This window comes from Pseudophryne corroboree, chromosome 11 (genome assembly GCF_028390025.1).
Source record: "Pseudophryne corroboree isolate aPseCor3 chromosome 11, aPseCor3.hap2, whole genome shotgun sequence".
NCBI classification, from domain to species: domain Eukaryota; kingdom Metazoa; phylum Chordata; class Amphibia; order Anura; family Myobatrachidae; genus Pseudophryne; species Pseudophryne corroboree.
In genome coordinates this window covers 335193006-335215751 of record NC_086454.1, presented here as the reverse complement: position 1 = coordinate 335215751, position 22746 = coordinate 335193006, and the positions used below count along the sequence as shown (strand labels likewise).

Below are 22746 nucleotides of genomic sequence, written 5' to 3'. Positions count from 1 at the left end.
TTACCTTATGTATATATCATCCCCCGCTCCGGCCGTTACCTTATGTATATATCATCCCCCGCTCCGGCCGGTTACCTTTTGTATATATCATCCCCCACTCCAGCCGTTACCTTATGTATATATATCATCCCCCGCTCCGGCCGTTACCTTATGTATATATCATCCCCCCGCTCCGGCTGGTTACAGGGAGCGGAGACAGATCGTGCAGGAACATCCGCAGCACCTTATGCTGACCGGGGACAACTATGGGAACTGGCGCTGCAGCCAATCACAGAGGGACTGCAGGGTCACAGCACATTCGCATTGCAAGGCCTGTACTAGACAAATGCCTGACTGATAATTATATAAGAATGTTCTATGGATCCCGACCACTTACAGGAGCGCCCAGATACACCTATCCGCAAATCGCACCAAATACCCCGGTTACTGCGACACAGACTGTGCTACTCAGCCGCGCCGCAAAACTATCCCTAAGTTCCTAGTCGCTTACTTGCAAACTAAGACGCACCATGGACAAAAAGTAGCGCTATACAGCAAACGCACTATATGGTGCAATAGGGATAGGAGTACGAGGATTCTGTTTCAGGGCATCAGTGTGGGCAGATGACACATATAATACCCGGCGGTCACTCACATCAGTAGACTGGTCACCAGCATAATGCCAAACGTCATCCACCATGGTGGTCAGAAGCTTCAGGCTGGCAGGAATATTGTGCGGCAGGAGGAGTATCCCCAGCGCCTAGAGGGAATCACATGCACCAATTACAACTGATTACACCACACCCACCAATTACACCACTGTACTGCCATCAACTATATACCACTGCCACCAATTATATACCACTGCCACCAATTATACCACTGCCACCAATTACTGCACTGCCACCAACTATATACCACAGCCACCAATTATATACCATTGCCACCAATTATACCACTGCCACCAATTCCAATTACACCACTGCCCAATTACACCACGCGCAATAACACCATTCAGTGACATCTTTCCCAGGTCACCCAGCACTGACACATTTCCCATGTCACCCAGCAGGCGCACATGTGCACTCATTACTCACTGACATTTCCCAGGTCACCCAGCAGGTGCACAGGTGCACTCATTACTCACCGACACATTTCCCAGGTCACCCAGCAGGAGCACAGGTGCACTCATTACTCACTGACATTTCCCAGGTCACCCAGCAGGTGCACAGGTGCACTCATTACTCACCGACACATTTCCCAGGTCACCCAGCAGGAGCACAGGTGCACTCATTACTCACTGACATTTCCCAGGTCACCCAGCAGGTGCACAGGTGCACTCATTACTCACTGACATTTCCCAGGTCACCCAGCAGGTGCACAGGTGCACTCATTACTCACCGACACATTTCCCAGGTCACCCAGAAGGAGCACAGGTGCACTCATTACTCACTGACATTTCCCAGGTCACCCAGCAGGTGCACAGGTGCACTCATTACTCACGACACATTTCCCAGGTCACCCAGCAGGAGCACAGGTGCACTCATTACTCACTGACATTTCCCAGGTCACCCAGCAGGAGCACAGGTGCACTCATTACTCACCGACACATTTCCCAGGTCACCCAGCAGGAGCACAGGTGCACTCATTACTCACTGACATTTCCCAGGTCACCCAGCAGGTGCACAGGTGCACTCATTACTCACTGACACGTTTCCCAGGTCACCCAGCAGGAGCACAGGTGTATTCATTACTCACTGACACATTTCCCAGGTCACCCAGCAGGAGCACAGGTGCACTCATTACTCACTGACATTTCCCAGGACACCCAGCAGGAGCACAGGTGCACTCATTACTCACTGACATTTCCCAGGTCACCCAGCAGGAACACAGGTGCACTCATTACTCACTGACATTTCCCAGGTCACCCAGCAGGAACACAGGTGCACTCATTACTCACTGACATTTCCCAGGTCACCCAGCAGGAGCACAGGTGCACTCATTACTCACTGACACACTTCCCAGGTCACCCAGCAGGTGCACAGGTGTACTCACTGACAAGTTTCACAGGTCACCCAGCAGGAGCACAGGTGTATTCATTACTCACTGACACATTTCCCAGGTCACCCAGCAGGAGCACAGGTATACTCATTACTCACTGACATGTTTCCCAGGTCACCCAGCAGGTGCACAGGTATACTCATTACTCACCGACACGTTTCCCAGATCACTCAGCAGGAGCACAGGTGCACTCATTACTCACAGACACGTTTCCCAGGTCACCCAGCAGGTGCACAGGTGTACTCATTACTCACTGACACGTGTCCCAGGTCACCCAGCAGATGCACAGGTGTAATAATTACTCACTGACACATTTCCTAGGTCATCCAGCAGGTGCACAGGTGTACCCATTACTCACCAACACATTTCCCAGGTCACCCAGCAGGTGCACAGGTGCACTCACTGACAAGTTTCCAATGTCACCCAGAAGGTGCACAGGTGTACTCATTACTCACTGGCACATTTCCCAGGGCACCCAGCAGGTGCACAGGTGTAATCATTACTCACTGGCACATTTCCCAGGGCACCCAGCAGGTGCACAGGTGTACTCATTACTCACTGACACATTTCCCAGGGCACCCAGCAGGAGCACAGGTGTAATCATTACTCACTGGCACATTTCCCAGGGCATCCAGCAGGTGCACAGGTGTACTCATTACTCACTGATACATTTCCCAGGTCACCCAGCAGGTGCACAGGTGTACTCATTACTCACTGATACATTTCCAAGGTCACCCAGCAGGAGCACAGGTGTACTCATTACTCACTGACACATTTCCCAGGTCACCCAGCAGGAGAACAGGTGTACTCATTATTCAGCGACACATTTCCCAGGTCACCTGTCTTATATACGGACTTCGCTGTATCTGTGCTTTCTTCTAGAGAACATATATGAAAGTTATGATGGAGGGAAGCCATTACCACCGAGCTCAGTCACCCACCTGTGGCCAATATCCCATGTAGGGAATCAGCATCTTTAGCCGAGCCTCCAGTGCATCTTTCAGGAACTGCGCTGTTGGTTTCTTCCTGCCACAAAGCACAGCGTAATATTATAATGATAATAATTTTATTTATGTAGCGCTCTTTCTCCAATAGGACTCAAGGCGCTTAACAGATACATAGCATAATATAGTACAGAAACAAGTATAGAAAAGCTTATCAGAAAATATAGAGAGTGCGGGGAAGTGAGTCCCATAGAGTCGGAGCCGCATGACTAAAAGCTCGACCCCCAGATGAATTACGGGAGATTCTAGGTACTGCTAAAAGTACTTCATCTACAGATCGCAGTAATTGAGTGGGGTAGTATGGGTCAGAAGCTGCTTCAGGTACCTTGGGCCCTGGTCATGTAGGGCTTTAAAACTCAGTAAACCAATATTGAAGATGATTCGCCATCGTACAGGCAGCCAGTGAAGGGAGTAGAGGATGGGTGTTATGTGGCTAGAAAGGGGCTGGTCGGGTAACAGCCTGGCAGCTGTGTTTTACACCAGCTGTAAGCGGTGCAATTCTTTTGCTGGGAGACCAAGGTAGAGGGGATTGCGGAAGTCTAATCGAGGGGATACAAATGTATGAATTACGGCCCTCATTCCGAGTCGTTCGCTCGGTAAATTTCTTCGCATCGCAGTGAATTTCCGCTTAGTGCGCATGCGTAATGTCCGCACTGCGACTGCGCCAAGTAATTTTGCTATAAAGTTAGGATTTTTACTCACGGCTTTTTCTTCGCTCCGGCGATCGTAGTGTGATTGACAGGAAATGGGTGTTACTGGGCGGAAACAGGCCGTTTTAAGGGCGTGTGGCAAAAAACGCTACCGTTTCTGGGAAAAACGTGGGAGTGGCTGGAGAAACGGAGGAGTGTCTGGGCGAACGCTGGGTGTGTTTATGACGTCAAACCAGGAACGACAAGCACTGAACTGATCGCAGATGCCGAGTAAGTCTGAAGCTACTCTGAAACTGCTAAGAAGTTTGTAATCGCAATATTGCGAATACATCGTTCGCAATTTTAAGAAGCTAAGATTCACTCCCAGTAGGCGGCGGCTTAGCGTGTGCAATGCTGCTAAAATCGCCTTGCGAGCGAACAACTCGGAATGAGGGCCTACTTTTGGCCGTTAATCTGAAGGAAAATAAGAATTTACTTACCGATAATTCTATTTCTCGTAGTCCGTAGTGGATGCTGGGAACTCCGTAAGGACCATGGGGAATAGCGGCTCCGCAGGAGACTGGGCACAAAAGTAAAGCTTTAGGACTACCTGGTGTGCACTGGCTTCTCCCCCTATGACCCTCCTCCAAGCCTCAGTTAGGATACTGTGCCCGGACGAGCGTACACAATAAGGAAGGATTTTGAATCCCGGGTAAGACTCATACCAGCCACACCAATCACACCGTACAACCTGTGATCTGAACCCAGTTAACAGCATGATAACAGAGGAGCCTCTGGAAAGATGGCTCACAACAACAATAACCCGATTTAGTTAACAATAACTATGTACAAGTATTGCAGACAATCCGCACTTGGGATGGGCGCCCAGCATCCACTACGGACTACGAGAAATAGAATTATCGGTAAGTAAATTCTTATTTTCTCTGACGTCCTAGTGGATGCTGGGAACTCCGTAAGGACCATGGGGATTATACCAAAGCTCCCAAACGGGCGGGAGAGTGCGGATGACTCTGCAGCACCGAATGAGAGAACTCCAGGTCCTCCTCAGCCAGGGTATCAAATTTGTAGAATTTAGCAAACGTGTTTGCCCCTGACCAAGTAGCTGCTCGGCAAAGTTGTAAAGCCGAGACCCCTCGGGCAGCCGCCCAAGATGAGCCCACCTTCCTTGTGGAATGGGCTTTTACAGATTTTGGCTGTGGCAGGCCTGCCACAGAATGTGCAAGCTGAATTGTATTACAAATCCAACGAGCAATAGTCTGCTTAGAAGCAGGAGCACCCAGCTTGTTGGGTGCATACAGGATAAACAGCGAGTCAGATTTTCTGACTCCAGCCGTCCTGGAAACATATATTTTCAGGGCCCTGACTACGTCCAACAACTTGGAGTCCTCCAAGTCCCTAGTAGCCGCAGGTACCACAATAGGTTGGCTCAGATGAAATGCTGAAACCACCTTAGGGAGAAAATGAGGACGAGTCCTCAATTCCGCCCTGTCTGAATGGAAGATCAGATAAGGGCTTTTACAGGATAAAGCCGCCAATTCTGACACGCGCCTGGCCGAGGCCAGGGCCAACAGCATGACCACTTTCCATGTGAGATATTTTAACTCCACAGCTTCAAGTGGTTCAAACCAATGTGACTTTAGGAACCCCAAAACTACATTGAGATCCCAAGGTGCCACTGGAGGCACAAAAGGAGGCTGTATATGCAGTACCCCTTTTACAAACGTCTGAACTTCAGGAACTGAAGCTAGTTCTTTCTGGAAGAAAATTGACAGGGCCGAAATTTGAACCTTAATGGACCCCAATTTTAGGCCCATAGACACTCCTGTTTGCAGGAAATGCAGGAATCGACCTAGTTGAAATTCCTCCATTGGGGCCTTACTGGCCTCGCACCGCGCAACATATTTTCGCCAAATGCGGTGATAATGCTTTGCGGTTACATCCTTCCTGGCTTTGATCAGGGTAGGGATGACTTCATCCGGAATGCCTTTTTCCTTCAGGATCCGGCGTTCAACCGCCCTGCCGTCAAACGCAGCCGCGGTAAGTCTTGGAATAGACAGGGTCCTTGCTGGAGCAGGTCCCTTCTTAGAGGTAGAGGCCACGGGTCCTCCGTGAGCATCTCTTGAAATTCCGGGTACCAAGTCCTTCTTGGCCAATCCGGAGCCACGAGTATAGTTCTTACTCCCCTCCGTCTTATAATTCTCAGTACTTTTGGTATGAGAGGAAGAGGAGGGAACACATACACTGACTGGTACACCCACGGTGTTACCAGAGCGTCCACAGCTATTGCCTGAGGGTCCCTTGACCTTGCGCAATACCTGTCCAATTTTTTGTTTAGGCGGGACGCCATCATGTCCACCTTTGGTTTTTCCCAACGGTTTACAATCATGTGGAAGACTTCTGGGTGAAGTCCCCACTCTCCCGGGTGGAGGTCGTGCCTGCTGAGGAAGTCTGCTTCCCAGTTGTCCACTCCCGGAATGAACACTGCTGACAATGCTATCACATGATTTTCCGCCCAGCGAAAAATCCTTGCAGCTTCTGCCATTGCCCTCCTGCTTCTTGTGCCGCCCTGTCCGTTTACGTGGGCGACTGCCGTGATGTTGTCCGACTGGATCAGCACCGGCTGACCTTGAAGCAGAGGTCTTGCTTGGCTTAGGGCATTGTAAATGGCCCTTAGCTCCATTTATGTGAAGTGATGTCTCCAGGCTTGACCACAAGCCCTGGAAATTTCTTCCCTGTGTGATTGCTCCCCAGCCTCGCAGGCTGGCATCCGTGGTCACCAGGACCCAGTCCTGAATGCCGAATCTGCGGCCCTCTAGAAGATGAGCACTCTGCAACCACCACAGGAGAGACACCCTTGTCTTTGGTGACAGGGTTATCCGCTGATGCATCTGAAGATGCGATCCGGACCATTTGTCCAGCAGGTCCCACTGGAAAGTTCTTGCGTGGAATCTGCCGAATGGAATTGCTTCGTAGGAAGCCACCATTTTTCCCAGGACCCTTGTGCACTGATGCACTGACACTTGGCCTGGTTTTAGGAGGTTTCTGACTAGTTCGGATAACTCCCTGGCTTTCTCCTCCGGGAGAAACCCCTTTTTCTGGACTGTGTCCAGGATCATCCCTAGGAATAGAAGACGTGTCGTCGGGATCAGCTGCGATTTTGGAATAATGAGAATCCAACCGTACTTGAGATAGTGCTACCCCGACTACCAACTGTTCCCTGGATCTTGCCCTTATCAGGAGATCGTCCAAGTAAGGGATAACTAAAACTCCCTTCCTTCGAAGGAGTATCATCATTTCGGCCATTACTTTGGTAAAGACCCGGGGTGCCGTGGACAAACCAAACGGCAGCGTCTGAAACTGATAGTGACAGTTCTGTACCACAAACCTGAGGTACCCTTGGTGTGAAGGGTAAATTGGGACATGTAGGTAAGCATCCTTGATGTCCAGAGACACCATATAATCCCCTTCTTCCAGGTTTGCAATCACTGCTCTGAGTGACTCCATCTTGAATTTGAACCTCTGTATGTAAGTGTTCAAGGATTTTAGATTTTAAATAGGTCTCACCGAGCCGTCCGGCTTCGGTACCACAAATAGCGTGGAATAATACCCCTTTCCCTGTTGTAGGAGGGGTACCTTGATTATCACCTGCTGGGAATACAGCTTGTGAATGGCTTCCAATACCGCCTCCCTGTCGGAGGGAGACGTCGGTAAAGCAGACTTTAGGAAACGGCGAAGGGGAGACGTCTCAAATTCCAATTTGTACCCCTGAGATACCACCTGAAGGATCCAGGGGTCCACCTGTGAGTGAGCCCACTGCACGCTGAAAATTTTTGAGACGGGCCCCCACCGTGCCTGAGTCCGCTTGTAAAGCCCCAGCGTCATGCTGAGGACTTGGCAGAAACGGGAGAGGGCTTCTGTTCCTGGGAACTGGCTGTTTGCTGCAGCCTTTTTCCTCTCCCTCTGCCACGGGGCAGAAATGAGGAGCCTTTTGCCCGCTTGCCCTTATGGGGCCGAAAGGACTTATGTTGAGAGGCTACCTGGGGTAAAAAATGTGGATTTCCCAGCCGTTGCCGTGGCCACCAGGTCTGTTAGACCTACCCCAAATAACTCCTCCCTTTTATAAGGCGATACTTCCATATGCCTTTTGGAATCAGCATCACCTGACCACTGTCTTGTCCATAACCCTCTTCTGGCAGAAATGGACAGCGCACTTACTCTTGATGCCAGTCGGCAAATATCCCTCTGTGCATCACGCATATATAGAAATGCATCTTTTAAATGCTCTATAGGCAATAATATACTGTCCCTATCTAGGGTATCAATATTGTCAGTCAGGGAATCCGACCAAGCCACCCCAGCACTGCACAATCAGGCTGAGGCGATTGCTGGTCGCAGTATCACACCCGTGTGAGTGTATATACATTTTAGGATATTTTCCTGCTTTCTGTCAGCAGGTTCCTTAAGGGCGGCCGTATCAGGAGACGGTAGTGCCACCTGTTTAGACAAGCGTGTGAGCGCTTTATCCACCCTAAGGGATGTTTCCCAACGTGCCCTATCCTCTGGCGGGAAGGGGTATGATGCTAATAACTTTTTAGGAATTAACAGTTTTTATCGGGGGAAACCCACGCATCATCACACACTTCATTTAATTCCTCAGATTCAGGAAAACTACAGGCAGTTTTTTCTCACCAAACATAATACCCTTTTTAGTGGTACTGGTATTATCAGAAATATGTAAAACATTTTCCATAGCCTCAGTCATGTAACGTGTGGCCCTACTGGAAGTCACATTCGTCTCTTAATCGTCGACACTGGAGTCAGTATCCGTGTCGGCGTCTGTATCTGCCATCTGAGGTAACGGGCGTTTTAGAGCCCCTGATGGCTTTTGAGACACCTGGACAGGCACAAGCTGAGTAGCCGGCTGTCTCATGTCATCAATCTTTTGTAAAGAGCTGACACTAATTCCTTCCATAAGCTCAGCCACTCAGGTGTCGACTCCCTAGGGGGTGACATCTCCATTACAGGCAATTGCTCCGCCTCCACACCATTTTCCTCCTCATACATGTCGACACAATCGTACCGACACACAGCACACACACAGGGAATGCTCTGATAGAGGACAGGACCCCACTAGCCCTTTGGGGAGACAGAGGGAGAGTATGCCAGCACACACCAGAGCGCTATATATATACAGGGATAACCTTAGAGAAGTGTTTTCCCCTTATAGCTGCTGTTTTATTAATACTGCGCCTAATTAGTGCCCCCCTCTCTTTTTTAACCCCTTTCTGTAGTGTAGTAACTGCAGGGGAGAGCCAGGGAGCTTCCCTCCAACGGAGCTGTGAGAGAAAATGGCGCCAGTGTGCTGAGGAGACAGGCTCCGCCCCTTTTTCGCAGACTTTTCTCCTGCATTTTTCTGGATTCTGGCAGGGGTTAAAATACATCCATATAGCCCTGGGGGTTATATGTGATGTATGTTTGCCAGCCAAGGTGTTTTTATTGCTGCTCAGGGCGCCCCCCCCCCCCAGCGCCCTGCACCCTCAGTGACTTCAGTGTGAGGTGTGTATGAGGAGCAATGGCGCACAGCTGCAGTGCTGTGCGCTACCTTGGTGAAGACTGATGTCTTCTGCCGCCGATTTTCCGGACCTCTTCTTGCTTCTGGCTCTGTAAGGGGGCCGGCGGCGCGGCTCTGGGACCGAGCTCCGAGGCTGGGCCTGTGTTCGGTCCCTCTGGAGCTAATGGTGTCCAGTAGCCTAAGAAGCCCAAGCTGGCTGCAAGCAGGCAGGTTCGCTTCTTTTCCCCTTAGTCCCTCGATGCAGTGAGCCTGTTGCCAGCAGGTCTCACTGAAAATAAAAAACCTAAAACTAAACTTTCACTAAGAAGCTCAGGAGAGCCCCTAGTGTGCACCCTTCTCGGCCGGGCACAAAAATCTAACTGAGGCTTGGAGGAGGGTCATAGGGGGAGGAGCCAGTGCACACCAAGTAGTCCTAAAGCTTTACTTTTGTGCCCAGTCTCCTGCGGAGCCGCTATTCCCCATGGTCCTTACGGAGTTCCCAGCATCCACTAGGACGTCAGAGAAATAAGTGCTTGATTCTGGATATGTTCCTCAGGTGAAAGAATGAGGATTTGATTGTGGTTGATATCTGATGATTAAGTGTCAGATGCCACCATCCGGGACAACACCAAGATTCCGCACACAATCAGTGGTTTGTAATTCTGAATCCCCAAGTGTAAGTCCAGATGGTTGGCTATATCAACTGATACTACATAACATATCACCCATAGCCTAATACAGCATAACACAAAACTGCCATTAAGCACAGCGAGAACCCGCCAGAACATCTGTCGCTATGTACAGCGAAAACCCGCCAAAACATCTGTCGCTATGTACAGCGAGAACATCTGTCGCTATGTACAGCGAGAACATCTGTCGCTATGTACAGCGAGAACATCTGTCGCTATGTACAGCGAGAACATCTGTCGCTATGTACAGCGAGAACATCTGTCGCTATGTACAGCGAGAACATCTGTCGCTATGTACAGCGAGAACCCGCCAGAACATCTGTCGCTATGTACAGCGAGAACCCGCCAGAACATCTGTCGCTATGTACAGCGAGAACCCACCAGAACATCTGTCGCTATGTACAGCGAGAACCCGCCAGAACATCTGTCGCTATGTACAGCGAGAACCCGCCAGAACATCTGTCGCTATGTACAGCGGGAACCCGCCAGAACATCTGTCGCTATGTACAGCGAGAACCCGCCAGAACATCTGTCGCTATGTACAGCGAGAACCCATTGGAAAAATAAGATTTTACTCACCGGTAAATCTATTTCTCGTAGTCCGTAGTGGATGCTGGGAACTCCGAAAGGACCATGGGGAATAGCGGCTCCGCAGGAGACTGGGCACAACTAAAGAAAGCTTTAGGTCACCTGGTGTGCACTGGCTCCTCCCACTATGACCCTCCTCCAAGCCTCAGTTAGGACACTGTGCCCGGACGAGCTGACATAATAAGGAAGGATTTTGAATCCCGGGTAAGACTCATACCAGCCACACCAATCACACCGTATAACTTGTGATACTATACCCAGTTAACAGTATGAAATACAACTGAGCCTCTCAACAGATGGCTCAACAATAACCCTTTAGTTAACAATAACTATGTACAAGTATTGCAGACAATCCGCACTTGGGATGGGCGCCCAGCATCCACTACGGACTACGAGAAATAGATTTACCGGTGAGTAAAATCTTATTTTCTCTGACGTCCTAGTGGATGCTGGGAACTCCGAAAGGACCATGGGGATTATACCAAAGCTCCCAAACGGGCGGGAGAGTGCGGATGACTCTGCAGCACCGAATGAGAGAACTCAAGGTCCTCCTCAGCCAGGGTATCAAATTTGTAGAATTTTGCAAACGTGTTTGCCCCTGACCAAGTAGCAGCTCGGCAAAGTTGTAAAGCCGAGACCCCTCGGGCAGCCGCCCAAGATGAGCCCACCTTCCTTGTGGAATGGGCTTTCACTGATTTAGGATGCGGCAGTCCAGCCGCAGAATGCGCCTGCTGAATCGTGTTACAGATCCAGCGAGCGATAGTCTGCTTAGAAGCAGGAGCATCCAGTTTGTTGGGTGCATACAGGATAAATAGCGAGTCAGTTTTCCTGACTCTAGCCGTCCTGGAAACATAATTTTTCAAGGCCCTGACTACGTCCAGTAACTTGGAATCCTCCAAGTCCCTAGTAGCCGCAGGCACTACAATAGGTTGGTTCAAGTGAAAAGCTGATACCACCTTAGGGAGAAACTGGGGACAAGTCCTCAATTCTGCCCTATCCATATGGAAAATCAGATAAGGACTTTTATATGACAAAGCCGCCAATTCTGATACACGCCTGGCCGAAGCCAAGGCCAATAACATGACCACTTTCCGCGTGAGATATTTTAGATCCACGGTTTTTAGTGGCTCAAACCAATGTGATTTTAAGAAACTCAACACCACGTTGAGATCCAAGGTGCCACTGGAGGCACAACCGGGGGATGAATATGCAGCACTCCTTTTACAATGTCTGAACTTCAGGTACTGAAGCTAATTCTTTCTGGAAGAAAATCGACAGAGCCGAGATCTGTATCTTAATGGAGCCTAATTTTAGGCCCATAGACACTCCTTTTTGTAGGAAATGCAGAAATCGACCTAGTTGAAATTCCTCTGTTGGGGCCTTTTTTGGCCTCCCACCAAGCAACATATTTCCGCCATATGCGGTGATAATGTTTTGCAGTTACATCTTTCCTGGCTTGAATCAGCGTAGAAATGACTTCCTCCGGAATGCCCTTTTCCTTTAGGATCCGGCGTTCAACCGCCATGCTGTCAAAACGTAGCCGCGGTAAGTCTTGGAACAGACAGGGCCCCTGCTGCCGCAGGTCCTGTCTGAGCGGCAGAGGCCATGGGTCCTCTGATATAATTTCTTGAAGTTCTGGGTACCAGGCTCTTCTTGGCCAATCCGGAACCACGAGTATCGTTCTTACTCCTCGCCTTCTTATTATTCTCAGTACCTTTGGTATGAGAGGCAGAGGGGGGAACACATAAACCGACTGGTACACCCACGGTGTTACCAGAGCGTCCACAGCTATCGCCTGAAGGTCCCTTGACCTGGCGCAATATCTTTTATAGCTTTTTGTTGAGGCGGGACGCCATCATGTCCACCTCTGGCCTTTCCCAATGGTGTACAATCCTTTGAAAGACTTCTGGATGAAGTCCCCACTCTCTCGGGTGGAGGTCGTGTCTGCTGAGAAGATCTGCTTCCCAGTTGTCCACTCCGGGAATGAACACTGCTGACAGTGCTATCACATGATTTTCCGCCCATCGGAGAATCCTTGTGGCTTTTGCCATCGCCATCCTGCTTCTTGTGCCGCCCTGTTGGTTTACATGGGCGAATGCCGTGATGTTGTCTGATTGGATCAGGACCGGCTGGTTTTGAAGCAGAGGCCTTGCCTGACTCAGGGCATTGTAAATGGCCCTCAGTTCCAGAATATTTATGTAGGGAAGTCACCTGACTTGACCAAAGTCCCTGGAAGTTTCTTCCCTGTGTGACTGCCCCCCAGCCTCAAAGGCTGGCATCCATGGTCACTAGGACCTAGTCCTGTATGCCGAACCTGCGGCCCTCTTGAAGATGGGCACTCTGCAGCCACTACAGTAGAGATACCCTGGTCCTTGGAGACAGGGTTATCAGCCGATGCATCTGAAGATGTGATCCGGACCACTTGTCTAACAGGTCCTACTGAAAAGTTCTTGCATGGAACCTGCCGAATGGGATTGTTCCGTAGGAAGCTATCATTTTTCCCAGGACTCGCGTGCAATGATGCACCGATACCTGTTTTGGCTTCAGGAGGTCTCTGACTAGAGATGACAGCTCCTTGGCTTTCTCCTCCGGGAGAAACACTTATTTCTGGTCTGTGTCCAGAACCATCCCCAGGAACAGTAGACGTGTCGTAGGAACCAGCTGTGACTTTGGACTGTTTAGAATCCAACCGTGCTGTTGTAGCACTTTCCAAAATAGTGCTACCCCGACTAGCAACTGCTCCTTGGACCTCGCCCTTATAAGGAGACTGTCCAAGTACGGGATAATTAAAACTCCCTTTTTTCGAAAGAGTATCATCATTTCGGCCATTACCTTGGTAACACCCTCGGTGCCATGTACAGTCCAAACGGCAGAGTCTGGACTTGGTAATGGTAATCCTGTACCACAAATCTGAGGTACTCCTGGCGAGGATGGTAAATGGGGACATGCAGGTAAGCATCCTTGATGTCCCGGGATACCATGTAATCCCCCTCGTCCAGGCTTGAACTAACCGCCCTGAGCGATTCCATCTTGAACTTGAATTTTTTTATGTATGTGTTCAAGTATTTTAAATATAAAAAAGGGTCACACCGAACCATGCGGTTTCGGTACCCCAAACCGTGTGGAATAGTAACCCCGTCCTTGTTGAAGTAGGGGCACCTTGAGTATTACCTGCTGGGAATACAGCTTATTAATTGCCTCTAGCACAGCCTCCCTGCCTGAGGGAGTTGTCGGCAAGGCATATTTGAGGAAACGGCGGGGGGGGGGGGGGGGGGGAGACATCTCGAATTCCAGCTTGTACCCCTGAAATACTACTTGAATGAAACAGGGATCCACCTGTGAGCGAGCCCACTGATCGCTGAAATTTTTGAGACGGCCCCCCACCGTACCTGGCTACACCTGTGGAGCCCCCGCGTCATGCTGTGGACTCAGAGGAAGCGAGAGAAGAATTTTGATTCTGGGAACAGGCTGACTGGTGCAGCTTTTTCCCTCTTCCCTTGTCTCTGTACAGAAAGGAAGCGCCTTTGACCCGCTTGCTTTTCTGAAGCCGAAAGGACTGTACCTGATAATACAGTGCTTTCTTAGTCTGTGAGGAAAACTGAGGTAAAAATATTTCTTCCCAGCTGTTGCTGCGGATACGAGGTCCCAGAGACCATCCCCAAATAATTCCTCACCCTTATAAGGCAGAATCTCTATGCGCCTTTTAAAGTCAGCATCACCTGAATGGACATTACATTCATTTTGGATGCCAGCCGGCAAAATATCCCTCTGTGCATCCCTCATATATAAGACGACGTCTTTAATATGTTATCATGTTTGACAGGGTCACCGACCACGCTGCAGCAGCACGATCTGCAGGTCTCAGTCTAGTACCTGAGTGTGTAAATACAGACTTCAGGATAGCCTCCTGCTTTTTATCAACAGGTACCTTCAAAGTGGCCGTTCCTAAAACGGCAGTGCCACCTATTTTGACAACCGTGTGAGCGCCTTATCCACCCTAGGGGATATCTCCCAGCGTAACTTATCCTCTGGCGGGAAAAGGTACGCCATCAGTAACTTTTTAGAAATTACCAGGGGGAACCCACGCTTTTCACACACTTCATTCATTCATCTGATGGGGGAACAAAACACCGCCTGCTTTTTCTCCCCAAACATAAAAACCCATTTTTAGAGGTACTTGGGTTAATGTCAGAAATGTGTAACACATTTTTTATTGCCGGAATCAAGTCACGGATGTTCCTAGTGGATTGTGTATATGTCTCAACCTTGTCGACCCTGGAGTCAGACTCCGTGTCGACATCTGTGTCTGCCATCTGAGTGAGCGGGCGTATTTGAGCCCCTGATGGTCTTTGAGACGCCTGGGCAGGCGCGGGCTGAGAAGCCGGCTGTCCCACAGCTGTTACGTCATCCACCCTTTTATGTAAGGAGTTGACACTGTCGGTTAATACCTTTCACCTAACCATCCACTCTGGTGTCGGCCCCACAGGGGGCGACATCACATTTATCGGCATCTGCTCCGTCACCATATAAGCCTCCTCATCAAACATGTCGACACAGCCGTACCGACACACCGCACACACACCGGGAATGCTCTGACTGAGGACAGGACCCCACAAAGCCCTTTGGGGAGACAGAGAGAGAGTATGCCAGCACACACCAGAGCGCTATATATTTTCCCCAATAGCTGCTTGTATATACAATATTGCGCCTAAATTTAGTGCCCCCCCTCTCTTTTTAACCCTTTGAGCCTGAAAACTACAGGGGAGAGCCTGGGGAGCTTTCTTCCAGCTGCACTGTGAAGAGAAAATGGCGCCAGTGTGCTGAGGGAGATAGCTCCGCCCCTTTTCCGCAGACTATTCTCCCGCTTTTTTCTGGATTCTGGCAGGGGTATTTACCACATATATAGCCTCTGGGGCTATATATTGTGGTATTTTTGCCAACCAAGGTGTTTTTATTGCTGCTCAGGGCGCCCCCCCCCAAGCGCCCTGCACCCTCAGTGACCGGAGTGTGAAGTGTGTATGAGGAGCAATGGCGCACAGCTGCAGTGCTGTGCGCTACCTTGGTGAAGACTGATGTCTTCTGCCGCCGCTTTTCCGGACCTCTTCTTGCTTCTGGCTCTGTAAGGGGGACGGCGGCGCGGCTCCGGGACCGAACACCAAGGCTGGGCCTGCGGTCGATCCCTCTGGAGCTAATGGTATCCAGTAGCCTAAGAAGCCCAAGCTGGCTGCAAGCAGGCAGGTTCGCTTCTTCTCCCCTTAGTCCCTCGCTGCAGTGAGCCTGTTGCCAGCAGGTCTCACTGAAAATAAAAAACCTAATTCTATACTTTCTTTCTAGAAGCTCAGGAGAGCCCCTAGTGTGCATCCAACCTCGGCCGGGCACAAGATCTAACCGAGGCTTGGAGGAAGGTCATAGTGGGAGGAGCCAGTGCACACCAGGTGACCTAAAGCTTTCTTTAGTTGTGCCCAGTCTCCTGCGGAGCCGCTATTCCCCATGGTCCTTTCGGAGTTCCCAGCATCCACTAGGACGTCAGAGAAATTATGCTGTTCTGTACACTTACCAGAACTGTGTATATTGTGCTCTGTGCTGTATGTGTCATGTATACTGTACTCGGCACTGTGTATGGGACATGTATATTGTACATGGCACTGTGTATGTGACATGCATACTGTACTCGGCACTGTGTATGGCACACATACACAGTACTCAGCGGTGCAGGGTCGCGCCTACACAGTACTCGGCGCTGCATGTCGGCCCTATACAGTAGTTGGCGCTGCATGTCGCACCTACACTATACCCGGCGCTGCATGTTGCACGTACACTGTACTCGGCGCTGTATGTTGGATGTACACTGTACTAGGCGCTGTATGTTGGATGTACACTACTCGGCGCTGCATGTTGCACGTACACTGTACTCGGCGCTGTATGTTGGATGTACACTGTACTCGGCGCTGTATGTTGCATGTACACTGTACTCGGCGCTGCATGTTGGATGTACACTGTACTCGGTGCTGTATGTTGGATGTACACTGTACTAGGCGCTGTATGTTGCACGTACACTGTACTCGGCGCTGTATGTTGCATGTACACTGTACTTACTCGGTGCTGTATGTTGGATGTACACTGTACTCGGTGCTGTATGTTGGATGTACACTGTACTCGGTGCTGTATGTTGGATGTACACTGTACTCGGCGCTGTATGTTGGATGTACACTGTACTTACTCGGTGCTGTATGTTGGATGTACACTCTACTCGGCGCTGTATGTTGGATGTACACTGTACTTACTCGGTGCTGTATGTTGGATGTACACTCTACTCGGCGCTGTATGTTGGATGTACACTGTACTCGGCGCTGTATGTTGGATGTACACTGTACTCGGCGCTGTATGTTGGATGTACACTGTACTCGGCGCTGTATGTTGGATGTACACTGTACTCGGCGCTGCATGTTGGATGTACACTGTACTCGGCGCTGTATGTTGGATGTACACTGTACTCGGCGCTGTATGTTGGATGTACACTGTACTAGGCGCTGCATGTTGGATGTACACTGTACTCGGCGCTGTATGTTGGATGTACACTGTACTCGGCGCTGTATGTTGGATGTACACTGTACTCAGCGCTGCATGTTGGATGTACACTGTACTCGGCGCTGTATGTTGGATGTACACTGTACTAGGCGCTGCATGTTGGATGTACACTGTACTCGGCGCTGTATGTTGGATGTACACTGTACTAGGCGCTGTATGTTGGATGTACACTGTACTAGGCGCTGCATGTTGGATGTACACTGTACTCGGCGCTGCATGTTGGATGTACACTGTACTCGGTGCTGTATGTTGGATGTACACTGTACTAGGCGCTGTATGTTGGATGTACACTGTACTAGGCGCTGCATGTTGGATGTACACTGTACTCGGCGCTGTATGTTGGATGTACACTGTACTAGGCGCTGCATGTTGGATGTACACTGTACTCGGCGCTGCATGTTGGATGTACACTGTACTCGGCGCTGTATGTTGGATGTACACTGTACTCGGCGCTGTATGTTGGATGTACACTGTACTAGGCGCTGCATGTTGGATGTACACTGTACTCGGCACTGCATGTTGGATGTACACTGTACTCAGCGCTGCATGTTGGATGTACACTGTACTTACTCAGCGCTGTATGTTGGATGTACACTGTACTCAGCGCTGTATGTTGGATGTACACTGTACTAGGCGCTGCATGTTGGATGTACACTATACCCGGCGCTGCATGTTGGATGTACACTGTACTCACTCAGCGCTGCCCAGCTGCACCAGTTTCTGCTCTTCCTCCAGCACTTCCACTAGTTTCCTGTTACACTGAGAGACAAAGTGCAGGACCAGCTCAGCACCTTCATTACCGAACATCCCCGCTGCAGCCGCTGACAGATCCAAGGCCTGGGGAGGGAAGCAACAAGTTACACACCACTCACCCCTGTGCCAAGAGTAACGTCACTGCACCAACACTCACCCCTGTGCCAAGAGTAACGTCACTGCACCAACACTCACCCCTGTGCCAAGAGTAACATCACTGCACCAACACTCACCCCTGTGCCAAGAGTAACGTCACTGCACCAACACTCACCCCTGTGCCAAGAGTAACGTCACTGCACCAACACTCACCCCTGTGCCAAGAGTAACGTCACTGCACCAACACTCACCCCTGTGCCAAGACTAACGTCACTGCACCAACACTCACCCCTGTGCCAAGAGTAACGTCACTGCACCAACACTCACCCCTGTGCCAAGAGTAACGTCACTGCACCAACACTCACCCCTGTGCCAAGAGTAACGTCACTGCACCAACACTCACCCCTGTGCCAAGAGTAACGTCACTGCACCAACACTCACCCCTGTGCCAAGAGTAACGTCACTGCACCAACACTCACCCCTGTGCCAAGACTAACGTCACTGCACCAACACTCACCCCTGTGCCAAGAGTAACGTCACTGCACCAACACTCACCCCTGTGCCAAGAGTAACGTCACTGCACCAACACTCACCCCTGTGCCAAGAGTAACGTCACTGCACCAACACGCACCTGTGCCAAGAGTAACGTCACTGCAGCAACACTCACCATTGTGCCAAGAGTAACGTCACTGCACCAACACTCACCCCTGTGCCAAGAGTAACGTCACTGCACCAACACTCACCCCTGTGCCAAGAGTAACGTCACTGCACCAACACTCACCCCTGTGCCAAGAGTAACGTCACTGCACCAACACTCACCCCTGTGCCAAGACTAACGTCACTGCACCAACACTCACCCCTGTGCCAAGAGTAACGTCACTGCACCAACACTCACCCCTGTGCCAAGAGTAACGTCACTGCACCAACACTCACCCCTGTGCCAAGAGTAACGTCACTGCACCAACACTCACCCCTGTGCCAAGAGTAACGTCACTGCACCAACACTCACCCCTGTGCCAAGAGTAACGTCACTGCACCAACACTCACCCCTGTGCCAAGACTAACGTCACTGCACCAACACTCACCCCTGTGCCAAGAGTAACGTCACTGCACCAACACTCACCCCTGTGCCAAGAGTAACGTCACTGCACCAATACTCACCCCTGTGCCAAGAGTAACGTCACTGCACCAACACGCACCTGTGCCAAGAGTAACGTCACTGCAGCAACACTCACCATTGTGCCAAGAGTAACGTCACTGCACCAACACTCACCCCTGTGCCAAGAGTAACGTCACTGCACCAACACTCACCCCTGTGCCAAGAGTAACGTCACTGCACCAACACTCACCCCTGTGCCAAGAGTAACGTCACTGCACCAACACTCACCCCTGTGCCAAGAGTAACGTCACTGCACCAACACTCACCCCTGTGCCAAGACTAACGTCACTGCACCAACACTCACCCCTGTGCCAAGAGTAACGTCACTGCACCAACACTCACCCCTGTGCCAAGAGTAACGTCACTGCACCAACACTCACCCCTGTGCCAAGAGTAACGTCACTGCACCAACACTCACCCCTGTGCCAAGAGTAACGTCACTGCACCAACACTCACCCCTGTGCCAAGAGTAACGTCACTGCACCAACACTCACCCCTGTGCCAAGACTAACGTCACTGCACCAACACTCACCCCTGTGCCAAGAGTAACGTCACTGCACCAACACTCACCCCTGTGCCAAGAGTAACGTCACTGCACCAATACTCACCCCTGTGCCAAGAGTAACGTCACTGCACCAACACGCACCTGTGCCAAGAGTAACGTCACTGCAGCAACACTCACCATTGTGCCAAGAGTAACGTCACTGCACCAACACTCACCCCTGTGCCAAGAGTAACGTCACTGCACCAACACTCACCCCTGTGCCAAGAGTAACGTCACTGCAGCAACACTCACCCCTGTGCCAAGAGTAACGTCACTGCACCAACACTCACCCCTGTGCCAAGAGTAACGTCACTGCACCAACACTCACCCCTGTGCCAAGAGTAACGTCACTGCACCAACACTCACCCCTGTGCCAAGAGTAACTCTACTGCACCATCACTCACCCCTATGCCAAGAGTAACGTCACTGCAGCAACACTCACCCCTATGCCAAGAGTAACTCTACTGCACCAACACTCACCCCTGTGCCAAGAGTAACTCTACTGCACCAACACTCACCCCTATGCCAAGAGTAACTTTACCGCACCAACACTCACCCCTGTGCCAAGAGTAACATCACTGCACCAACATTCATCCCTGTACCAAGACTAACAACACTGCACCAATACTCACCCCTGTGCCAAGAGTAACGTCACTGCAGCAACACTCACCACTGTGCCAAGAGTAATTCTACTGAACCAACACTCACCCCTGTGCCAAGAGTAACATCACTGCACCAACACTCACCCATGTGCCAAGAGTAACGTCACTGCACCAACACTCACCCCTATGCCAAGAGTAACTCTACTGCACCAACACTCACCCCTGTGCCAAGAGTAACTCTACCGCACCAACACTCAACCCTGTGCCAAGAGTAACATCACTGCACCAACATTCATCCCTGTGCCAAGAGTAACATCACTGCACCAACACTCACCCGTGTCAAGAGTAACGTCACTGCACCAACACTCCCCTGTGCCAAGAGTAACTCTACTGCACCAAAACTCACCCCTGTGCCAAGAGTAACAACACTGCACCAACACTCACCCCTGTGCCAAGAGTAACAACACTGCACCAATACTCACCCCTGTGCCAAGAGTAACAACACTGCACCAATACTCACCCCTGTGCCAAGAGTAACACTGCACCAACACGCACCCGTGTCAAGAGCAACACTGCACCAACACGCACCCCTGTGCCAAGACTAACTCTACTGTATCAACACTCACCCATGTGCCAAGAGTAATGTCACTGCATCAACACTCACCCCTATGCCAAGAGTAACAAGACTGCACCAACACTCACCCCTGTGCCAAGACTAACGTCACTGCACCAACAGGAACCCCTGTGCCAAGACTAACTCTATTGCACCAACACTCATCTGTGCTAAAAGTAACTCTACTGCACCAACACTCACCCCTGTGCCAAGACTAACTCTACTGCACCAACACTCAACCCCGTGCCAAGAGTAACGTCACTGCACCAACATTCATCCCTGTGCCAAGAGTAACATCACTGCACCAACACTCACCCGTGTCAAGAGTAACGTCACTGCACCAACACTCCCCTGTGCCAAGAGTAACTCTACTGCACCAAAACTCACCCCTGTGCCAAGAGTAACAACACTGCACCAACACTCACCCCTGTGCCAAGAGTAACAACACTGCACCAATACTCACCCCTGTGCCAAGAGTAACAACACTGCACCAACACGCACCCGTGTCAAGAGCAACACTGCACCAACACGCACCCCTGTGCCAAGACTAACTCTACTGTATCAACACTCACCCATGTGCCAAGAGTAATGTCACTGCATCAACACTCACCCCTATGCCAAGAGTAACAAGACTGCACCAACACTCACCCCTGTGCCAAGACTAACATCACTGCACCAACAGGAACCCCTGTGCCAAGACTAACTCTATTGCACCAACACTCATCTGTGCTAAAAGTAACTCTACTGCACCAACACTCACCCCTGTGCCAAGACTAACTCTACTGCACCAACACTCAACCCCGTGCCAAGAGTAACGTCACTGCACCAACACTCACCCTTGTGCCAAGAGTAACGTCACTGCACCAACACTCACCCATGTGCCAAGAGAAACTCTACTGTATCAACACTCACCCCTGTGCCAAGAGTAACACCACTATACCAACATCACTGCACCAACATGCATGTAAGGCCACACACCAACACTCACTCGTGCCAAGAGTAATGCCACACACCAACACTCACCCGTGCCAAGAGTAATACCACACACCAACACTGACCCCTGTGACAAGAGTAACACCACTATACCAACATCATTGCACCAACATGCATACCTGTGCCAAGAGTAATGCCACACACCAACACACAAAAAATTACCTTTGCTCCTTCGGCAATAGCATCCGAGGTCCAGCCATATTCGGGCACAAATGCCAAGGCCGCAGTCAAAATACGCTCCTGGAGCTGCTCCACACTCTCATATCCCTCAGATTCCTCGCCACCCTGGTCTGTGTACCTGGAGCCAAAGTAGCAAAGCTCTCATCTTACGTGCTGGTTATTAGCCAGATTTCATTAGAAACATAAGCTCACTATGGTGAAGTGTCCTCTACTGAAAGGCAGTCATATATAAGATCACGCCTTGTAAACTTTGGGACTACTGCTCATAAGAGCTTGCAATCTATAGGAAGGGGCCACATGTATGCAGACATGAATAAGAAGAATTTTTGTACTGATAAATCCCTTTCTCCGATTCCATGAGAGAGACTGGAGTGATTACACTGGGGTAAACATGGGTGTAGTGTGGAGCCTGGCTCTTTAAATTTCTTTACATTTGTAGCTGGCATCTCCCCCTCTATACTCCACCAGTCCCAGTTTAGAGAAACTGAGCATGAGTGGAGACAGAGAGCAGAGACAACAGAGGAAGAAACACGGAGGAGGAACCTACAGACTGTCCAAGGACCGAAACAGAAGTATGAAACCATAAGCAGACAACAACATGCAGTCATACAACCAGAAACAATGGCACAATGACAGGTAATGCAGCACTGGGCAGGCGTTCAGTGTCTTCTATGGAGTCGGAGAGAGGGATTTATT

At 50.4% G+C, this 22746-nt stretch overlaps 1 protein-coding gene across 2 annotated transcripts in view; it reads right to left on the bottom strand.

The window, feature by feature from the left end:
* COQ9 (coenzyme Q9) overlaps window positions 1-22746 on the bottom strand; it is a 62132-nt gene that overhangs the window by 13687 nt on the left and 25699 nt on the right. For both annotated transcript variants that reach the window (XM_063945791.1, XM_063945792.1), the window contains exons 3-6: window positions 22033-22168; window positions 17805-17947; window positions 2982-3066; window positions 635-739 (exon numbers count right to left, since the gene is read on the bottom strand). In XM_063945791.1, coding sequence (XP_063801861.1) covers window positions 635-739; window positions 2982-3066; window positions 17805-17947; window positions 22033-22168 — 469 coding nt within the window. The remainder of the gene's footprint in view (window positions 1-634; window positions 740-2981; window positions 3067-17804; window positions 17948-22032; window positions 22169-22746) is intronic.